The 9,849-nt window shown below is 41.3% G+C and overlaps 1 protein-coding gene across 4 annotated transcripts in view; it reads right to left on the reverse strand.

Moving 5' to 3' along the window:
• The window catches only part of LOC124008256 (protein MTSS 2-like), a 130,000-nt gene extending 125,667 nt beyond the window's left edge, over positions 1-4,333 (reverse strand). For 3 of the 4 annotated variants that reach the window (XM_046319400.1, XM_046319399.1, XM_046319398.1), the window contains exon 1: positions 3,344-4,333. In XM_046319400.1, the coding sequence (XP_046175356.1) occupies positions 3,344-3,415 (72 nt within the window). In that variant the 5' untranslated portion in view covers positions 3,416-4,333. The remainder of the gene's footprint in view (positions 1-3,343) is intronic. The other variant, XM_046319401.1, reaches the window with a different exon arrangement.
• Positions 4,334-9,849: the final 5,516 nt, after the last annotated feature.

Below are 9,849 nucleotides of genomic sequence, written 5' to 3' on the forward strand. Positions count from 1 at the left end.
GATGAATATAAAGCGAGCGCCAGCCAACGAGGACATACAGGTCTCAGTGGTGTGGTATATGGGGCTTTGGTGACAAAATGAATGGCGCTGTAATAGACTGCATCCAATTTGCTGATTAGAGTGTTGGAGGCTATTTTGTAAATGACATCGCCGAAGTCAAGGACCGGCAGGATAGTCAGTTTTACGAGGGTATGTTTGGAAGCATGAGTGAAGGATGATTTGTTGCGAAATAGGAAGCCGATTCTAGATTTCAATTTGGTTTGGAGATGCTAAATGTGAGTCTGGAAGGAGAGTTTACAGTCTAACCAGACACCTAGGTATTTGTAGTTGTCCACATATTTTAAGTCAGAACCATCCAGACTAGTGATGTTGGACGAGCGGGCAGGTGCTGGCAGCGATCGGTTGAAGAGCATGGATTTATTATTTATTGCTTGCATTTAAGAGCAGTTGGAGGCCACTGAAGGAGTTGTATGGCATTGAAGCTTGTCTGGAGGGTTGTTGACACATTGTCCAAAGAAGGGCCAGAAGTATACCGAATGGTGTCGTCTGCATAGAGGTGGATCAGAGAATCACCAGCAGCACGTGCAACATCATTGATGTATACAGAGAAGAGTCGGCCTGAGGATTGAACCCTGTGGCACCCCCATAGAGACTGTCAGAGGTCCAGACAACAGACCCTCCAATGTTACACACTGAATTGTGTCTAAGAAGTAGTTGGTGAACCAGGTGATTGACATGGTTGAAAGTCTTGGCCAGGTCGATGAACACGGCTGCAAAGTAATGTTTCTTATCGATGGCGGTTATGATATAATTTAGGACCCTGAGTGTGGCCGAGATGCACCCATGACCAGCTCGGAAACCAGATTGCATAGCAGAGAGGGTACGGTGGGATTTGAGATGGTCGGTAAATCTGTTTGTTAACTTGGCTTTCGAAAACCTTAGAAAAGGCAGGGTAGATAGGTATGTAGCAGTTTGGGTCTAGAGTGTCTCCCCCTTTGAAGAGGGGGTTGACCGCGGCAGCTTTCCAATCGTTAGGGATCTCTGACGATACGAAAGAGGTTGAACAGGCTAGTGATAGGGGATGCAACAATTTCAGCTGATAATTTTAGAGAGGGTCCAGATTGTCTAGCCCAGATGATTTGTAGTGGTTCAGATTTTGCAGCTCTTTCAAAACATCAGCTATCTGGATTTGGGTTAAGGAGAAATGAGGGAGGCTTGGGCAAGTTGCTGTGGGGGGTACAGGGTTGTTGACCGGGGTAGCGTTATCGCGGGGGGTATTCGATGCTAATGCAGTACACCACAGGTTGTTTTTATGCTGGTCAAGGGTAATCAGGTCTGGAGTGAACCAAGGGCTATATCTGTTCCTGGTTCAAAATTTTTGAATGGGGTATGCTTATTTAAGATGGTGAGGAAAGCACTTTCAAAGAATAGCCAATATCCTTCCAGGATACCCGGGCCAGGTCGAATTGAAAGGCCTGCTCACTGAAGTATTTTAGGGAGCGGTTGACAGTGATGAGGGGTGGTTATTTGAACACAGGCCATTACAGACGCAGGCAATGATCAGTGATCGCTGAGATCCTGGTTGAAGACAGAGGTATAATTGGAGGGCAGGTTGGTTAGGATGATATCTATGAGGGTGCCCGTGTTTACGGATTTGGGGTAGTCCCTGGTAGGTTCATTGATAATTTGTGTGAGATTGAGGGCATCAAGCTTAGATTGTCGGATGGTCGGGGTGTTAAGCATGTCCACGTTTAGGTCACCTAACAGCATGAACTCTGAAGATAGATGGGGGGCAATCAATTCACATATGGTATCCAGGTCAAAGCTGGGGGCAGAAGGTGGTCTATAGCAAGCAGCAACGGTGAGAGACTTGTTTCTGGAAAGGTGGAATTTTAAAAGTAGGAGCTCAAATTGTTTGGGCACAGACCTGGATAGTAAGACAGAACTCTGCAGGCCATATCTGCAGTAGATTGCAATTCAGTTGTATCTTGTCGGAAATGTTATAGTTAGGCATGGAAATTTCAGGGTTTTTGGTGGTCTTCCGAAACCAGGATTCAGACACGGCCAATCTCGTCTTATTGATTGGACTCCAGGTTATCTGACTCCTAGCTTTTAGCAAAGTCACTAGCCTAGGGGTTCACATGATTTAAACAATCAGTGTAGGTTGTAAAAAGTATGTATTCAATATAGACAAGAAAAATACAATAATTTGTGCGTTATTAGTTTAAGCACGCTATGTCTATTGTTGTGACCTAGATGAAGATCAGATCAAATTTGATGACCAATTTTAGCAGAAATCCAGCTAATTCCAAAGGGTTCACATACTTTCTTGCCACTGTATCTCTAGCTGAAAATACATGATCTAAGTGATTGATAGTTGGTATTCAGATGTCATTAAAAAGTATGCCTTATTTACTTTATAGAACTACTAAAATTGTGATTTTTGTCAGACAGCAGCTCTATTAAAGATGACTTGTTATTAAATAATAATGTCATAAAATAAAACAAATACAATATACACAATTGAAACGTTTCAAGTATATTTCCTGAGGCAGGTAGCCTAGTGGTTACGAGAATTGTGCCAGTAACCGAAGGTCGCTGGTTTTAATACGCGAACAGACTAGGTGAAGTCAGTTGGTGCCCTTGAGCCCTTGCTCAATTAACCCTAATTGTTCCTGTAAATTGCTCTGAATAAGTGCATGACACGTTTTTTTTAATGGGCAGTGACTTATCACGGTACTTTTACTAATTGTTTTATTCTGTGTTACAGCTTCCAATATCAAAACCGAAATCCGTTATTTTTTAAATAAACGAACCTATCTGAAAAAGCACCAATTGTTCAGCACTAACAGGGTGTCAATTAGACTGACACCCATTTCATTCAGCCACCCCATTTCATTCAACCACAATCCATATATATGTGCGATACATCCACAGTGCGAGTTAAAGTGTCAAATCAACCAATTGTCTTCATTTTAAAAGATCACGTTACAAACTTGTTTAACATGATCTACTCCAAATATGGCACTATTACACTATTTGTATCCGTTTACTTCCCTTTTAAATTAGGAACTTTTATTTTAAATGCAAACCGCAAATTCCACTATTGTGGCTAATCGTTAGTGGCTAGCTTCACATAGGTGCTAAAGATAGTTAGCTAGCCTGTTAAAGTACACCATTCATTTTTTCAACCCAAATAGTGATGAAGACGAGCCGTGACAACTTGGCAAATTCTAGTTACCGTCGTTAATAGCATGCTTGATAAATGATGGTTCTCACAAGATAAATGTGAAAAGGTTGAGTTCTACCTACTATAAAGGTATTTATTGTAAATGCATCTTACCTTCATGTCGTTCATGGTGATCTGGAAGAGCCCTCCCAGAGCGCTGCATTCCTTTTCAATACCCGCATCCATTTTCCAAATCGAACAACACTAGCTAGCTGTTGCAGCTTTTAAATTCATTCGTTTATAAATATAGCTGTTGATGGAAATCTCGGTGTAAAGTTTCAAAGGGATTGGCCCAAAGATATATATAGCGAAGTACTGTTAATGTTCTAGTAAAATAAATCCAAATTCCTGGAGGGAAACAATACAGTAGCTAGCAACGTGGAATATTATAATCCCGTCCCGACTCGGTGTGTTTGGCTAGCTAGCTCGTTAACTAGCCAGCCAATTTGATACACCTCCGAGTAAACATGGAATGGATGAATGTAGCTAGAATGGTAATCCGTCCAATTGACCTGATTGTTGTATCCGAGCCTAGTATGTTATAGTTACAACCACAGCCAATCCAAATACCTATAGGACCTTGGCAATGCAGCTGGCCAGAAATTCCGGAATATCTGCCTGCTAACTAGCAGTCCGTGATCAATGATTCATTCAGTAGTCAGCAAATACAAACAAAAAGAAGCATCTCTGTGTCCCATGAAAATAATTATGTTCGTGTCGAATCATCTGTCCTCTTATGCGATTTCAGTTTGTTGGTAAATGTGTGTCACCATGGGCTTTCACCCAGCCACGAGCCATACAATCATTCAATGAGAATCCACGTATCCTTTGAGTTTGCTGATGTGTGTTTCTGCCATTGAGCTATAATAAGAAGGTTGCTACCACCACCGTGCGCGCTCCAAATGACATATTTCCCAAGATCCGCCTGGTACTTGGGTGGAGCAAGTATGATTCGGATTTACAAGCATCACAAGAACATGGCTATTTTAATTCAATGTAAATGCTAATGTGATTAAAACATCACAATGAGGCCATTAATCTCTACAAATAAATAAAATAAGAAATTAACCGCAATGCAGAGTTTATCAGACATCGTATGAACTGCAAAGGTAGGAAAATGTTGGGGTCAATGACATTTTAATAAACAAATGCATTTAAATAACCTATTAATTAAATGTCCTTATATGGAGGTGAACAAGATGACGTCACAGTCTGTAAAGCCAGTGGCGAACCTCGCGAGACTCCGGGAACGCTAGCGAAACAGACCAAACAGGACGGGGTTTGGGATTTGAGAAGGCAATGAGAGAAGAGAAACATTCTCCCTTAGTTGTTCATTTTCTCAAAAGCTATACGCAGAACCTAGATTCGAGCAAATGTCTTAAGTAGTTAAATGTTATCACTTCAACCTCGTGAAAGTGACAAACTGACACGATTTCATTTTCGTTAAAAACTACTTTATATCGAAGTGCCTTTAATTTGACGGCATGCACATGCGCAGCTCGGCGCGAGACGACCATTGGATCCGTTGACGTTTCTACGCATGGGCTTAGCAAGCCAACGTCGCCATGACATCGCCTACAAGTGTTATCGGGGATTTCTATTGGAGAAGCAGCTTTAATACAGAGTTTCAAAACCAAGAGGCGCAACATCGCAAGACTTCCGGGAACGCTTGGGAGGCAGAACAGGCGGGGGGTTGGGGTAGAAGTCAATGAGAGAAAAACAAATCAAATGTATTTGACAAATGTGCCGAATACAGACATTACACTCACATGCTTACTTTACAAGCCCTTAACCAACAATGCAGTTTAGAAAAATAATTGTTAAGTAAAAAAACATGAAATAAAAATAGTAAGTAAGAGCAGCAGTAAAATAACAGTAGTGAGGCTATAATCAGGGGTACCAGTTAGTCGAGGTAATATGTATATGTTGGTAGAGTTAAAGTGACTATGCATAGATAATAACTAGAGAGCAGCGGGGGGGGGGGCATAATTGCTAAATAGTTTTCTAATGATCAATTAGACTTTTAAAATTATCAACTTGGATATGCTAACATGCCATTTGAACACAGGAGTGATGGTTGCTGATAATGGGCCTCTGTATGTTCCATACATTTGTATTTTTTTGTTTCCAGCTACAATAGTAATTTACAACATTAACAATGTCTACCCTGTAATTCTGATTTAATGTTATTTTAATGGACACTTTTTTGCTTTTCTTTAAAAAACAAGGACATTTCTAAGTGACCCTAAACTTTTGAATGGTAGTTTACATAAACACACATGGTCATACATTGGTTACTGACATGATAGAAAGTCCCTAGTGGGCTATGTCAATATGACAAAGGAAAGGGATGGGACAGCTCAAGAGCGGGAAACTCAGAGTTGATTCACCACATACAGTTGAATACTTCATCATAAATATGGACATTTAGCACCCTAACAACCGCTCATTTGGATTTTAGATATTTACGAGTGTACGTCTTGGTTGTCCCTCTCTGCAATCGCCAGTCCGTCTGCTGGGTAGTCAGACAAGAGAAAGCCTCTGGTCTGTCCACCAGAAATCAAAGTCCATCGTAGTTGTTATAATGGACACTTCAGAGTAGCATTCGGAAATGTTCGGATGCGTTTACCAAACTAAAGTATTTAAACAGCTGCAGCCTGAATAATTGTTATTTAGTTTGTAGATATCTTAGCCATTTCAACGTGGGGACCTAGTCCTGGTGTTATCTAGACTCTAGTTTGTATTGCCAACCATTTCAACATGTAGCGAAATCTCCATATTGTCTGGTCTAATGTACATTTTGGTGGAAGTAACTTTTATACTAGAGTAGAAAAGAGGGTGTTTCCATGACGCCAATGTAAATGTCTGTACTCACAGGGTGTGTCCACTGACCAGTTAACTTTTTATCTAAACACGTATTTAGTTTAGAAGGCCATATTTGTAAGTAGTTCCACAACATTTAGATGTAAATCTGATAATTACATTGTGAAAGCTCTTTAAATTACAATGTTTCCGTTATAACATATTTAATGATATCACCACACAGTAAAAGTTGGCCATGATTATTGTTTAAATTCCCACAAACCATTCCAACTGGTTGGAATACAGAAATTTGTTACATTAGAAAACCTTTTGAGGTACCGTAATGCAAAGTCTTTCTCTGTGGTAACAAAGGGATTGTTAACGTTCATCTTGGCAGAGTAGGGAAGGGAGTTTTGGTATTTACGACCGTTATAAAACAGCCGACTTCCTGCTCTCCCCCTCTACGAGAGAGAGCACGATGTAGAGCGGACCCACTGTAACCTGATCCTTCAGATTGTCACAGGAGAGTCATGACAGAATTAGGGTCAAATTTGTCAGATTTGCGCGTGTCTCTGTGTGTGGAGTAAAGATGGTCTATTTTTTTTCTCCTCTGGTTGCACATTTAACATGCTGGTAGAAATGAGGTAAGACGGATTTAAGTTTCCCTGCATTAAAGTTCCCGGCCACTAGGAGCGCCACCTCTGGATGAGTGTTTTCCTGTTTGCTTATGGCCTTATACAGCTCATTGAGTGCAAATTTAGTGCCAGCAATGGTCTGTGGTGGTAAATAGATTCCTTTTAATATTAGATTTCGTGCACCAGCGGTTGTTTACAAATATACACAGACCGCCACCCCTTGTCTTACCGGAGGCAGCTGTTCAATCTTGCTAATGCAGCGTAAAACCCACCAGCTGTATTTTATCCAAGCCGTCATTCAGCCACGACTCGACCAAACATAAGATATTACAGTTTAATGTCCTGTTGGTTGGACATTCATGATCGTAGTTTGTCTATTTTGTTATCCAATGATTTAGCCAACGTACAGAGGACTGATTGTAGAGGCAGATTACACATTCGCTGTTGGATCCTTATAAGGCACCCCGACCTACGTCCCCGATATCTCCGTCACTTTCTCCTGCGAATGACGGGGACGTTGGCCTTGTCGGGTGTCTGAAGTAAATCCTTTGCGTCCGACTCGTTAAAGAAAAACAATATTCATTCAGTACGAGGTGAGTAATCGCTGTCCTGATATCCAGAAGCTGTTTTCGGTCATAAGAGACGGTGGCAGAAAAATTAAACAAGTTATAAATAATGGAGAAAAACACAATAGCACAATTGCAGAGCCCGTAAAATGGCAGCCATCTGTCACGGCCGTCGAAAGAAGTGGACCAAAGTGCAGCGTGGTGAGCGTACATTTTCCTTCTTATTTAAAATGTCGCCAACAAACGAAGCCACAGCCGTGAAGCTTACAGGGCTATAGTGCCACTAACAAAAGTCAACTACCCACACTGAAAGGAGGGAAAAAGGGCTACCTAAGTATGATTCCCAATCAGAGGCAATGATAGACAGCTGTCCCTAATTGAGAACCATACCCGGCCAAAACATAGAAAACAAAACATAGAATGCCAATCACACCCTGTGACACCATCTCCTCCAGCGCAATTCAAATCCTTCCTTAGTTATTGATTTTCTAGAAATCTAAAGGCACAACCTACATTAAATGACGCATCACGCTCCAAACCAACCGAACTTTGTCTTTCCTCCAGAAATGTTGTGTGCCTGAAATTCCGACAGAACCCTCACCAAAAAACAAACAAAAACGTCAAATTGTTGTCATAATATATGTACGAATATGGAGGTAGAATAATGACTTCATTATACAAGAATGTAAAATATGAGGTCACCTGTATGCTAAGTTTTGTGGTTGCAAAAAAATGTGCAAACGTAACTTATTTTGAGAATAAATGCAACCTCAACCCAATAGAACACGATGAAATGGAACGCCGACTGCAAATCAGGCCTAATCGCCCAACAGTGCATTCGGAAAGTATTCAGACCCCTTGACTTTCCACATTTTGCTACGTTACAGCCTTATTGGATTAAATTGACAAAGCAAAAATAGTTGTTTTTTTCTTCAAAATGATTGCAAAAAACTGAAGTATTCTGCTATTAAACTTGAAATTGAGCTCAGGTGTATCCTGTTTGTGTCACGTTCTGACCCTAGTTCTTGTGTTATTTGTTTGTTTTAGTTGGTCAGGACATGAGTTGGGTGGGCATTCTATGTTTTGTGTTTCTAGGATGGTTTTCTGTGTTCGGCCAAGTATGGTTCTCAATCAGAGGCAGGTGTCGTTAGTTGTCTTTGATTGAGGATCATACTTAGGTAGCCTGGGTTTCACTGTTGTTTAGTGGGTAATTGTTTCTGTGTTTGTTTGCCACACGGTACTGTTTTGGTTTTGTTCATGTTTATTGTTTTGTATTCATTGAGTGTTCAGTTTATGTTTTATTAAACGATATGGACACTTACCACGCTGCGCATTGGTCCTCTGATCCTTCTCGCTACTCCTCCTGAGAAGAGGAGGAGGAGGAGAACCTTTACAGTTTCCATTGATCATCCTTATGATGCTTCTACAACTTGATTGGAGTTCAACTGTGGTAAATTCAATTGACTGGACATGATTTGGAAAGGCACAAACCTATCTATATAAGGTCCCACAGTTGACAGTGCATGTCAAAATAAAATAAAATGTGTCACATGCGCCGAATACAACATGACATGCTTACTTACAAGCCCTTAACCAACTCTAGTTCAAGAAATAGAGTTAAGAAAATATTTACTAAATAAAATCGAATCAAAAAGGAACAAAAAAATTACATAACAACAACAACGAGACTATATACAGTGGGTACGGGTACTGAGTCAATGTGTGTGGATACAGGTTAGTCGAGGTAATTTGTAAAGTGACTAAGCATAGATAATAAACAGCGAGTAGCAGCCATTTGAAAACAAAGAGTGGGGGTAATTTGATTAATTGTTCAGCAGTCTTATGACTTGGGGATAGAAGGTGTTAAGGAGCTTTTTGCTACTGCACTGCTTGCCGTGTGGTAGCAGAGAGAACAGTCTATGACTAGGGTGGCTGGAGTCTTTGACCATTTTTAAGGCTTTCCTCTGATACCGCCTGGTATAGAGGTCCTGGATGGCAGGAAGCTTGGCCCCAGTGATGTACTGGGACATACGCACTACCCTCTGTAGCGCCTTGATGACGAGAAGTTGCAATACCAGGCGGGGATGCAACCAGTCAGGATGCTCTTGATGGTGCAGCTGTAGAACTTGTTGAGGAACTGGGGACCCATGCCAAATCTTTTCAGTCTCCTGAAGGGGAAAAGGTTTTGTGGTGCCCTTTTCACAACTGTCTTGGTGTGTTTGGACCATGATAGTTTGTTGGTGATGTGGGACCAGAGCAAAAACCAAGCCATTGGATCAAAGGAATTGTCCGTAGAGCTCCGAGACAGGATTGTGTCGAGGCACAGATCTGAGGAAGGGTACAGATTAAAAAATTATGCAGCATTGAAACTCCAAGAACACAGTGGCCTCAATCATTTTTAAATGGAAGAAGTTTGGAGCCACTGAGACTCTTCCTAGAGCTGGTCGCCAGTCCAAACTAAGCAATTGGGGGACAAATACCTTGGTCACTCTGACAGAGCTCCAGAGGTCCTTTGTAGAGATGGGAGATTCTTTCAGAAGGACAAAAATATGTGGTCCTTCTGTAGCTCAGTTGGTAGAGCATGGCGCTTGTAGTGGGTTCAATCCCCGGGACCACC

This window comes from Oncorhynchus gorbuscha, linkage group LG21 (genome assembly GCF_021184085.1).
Source record: "Oncorhynchus gorbuscha isolate QuinsamMale2020 ecotype Even-year linkage group LG21, OgorEven_v1.0, whole genome shotgun sequence".
Taxonomy (NCBI): Eukaryota; Metazoa; Chordata; class Actinopteri; order Salmoniformes; family Salmonidae; genus Oncorhynchus; species Oncorhynchus gorbuscha.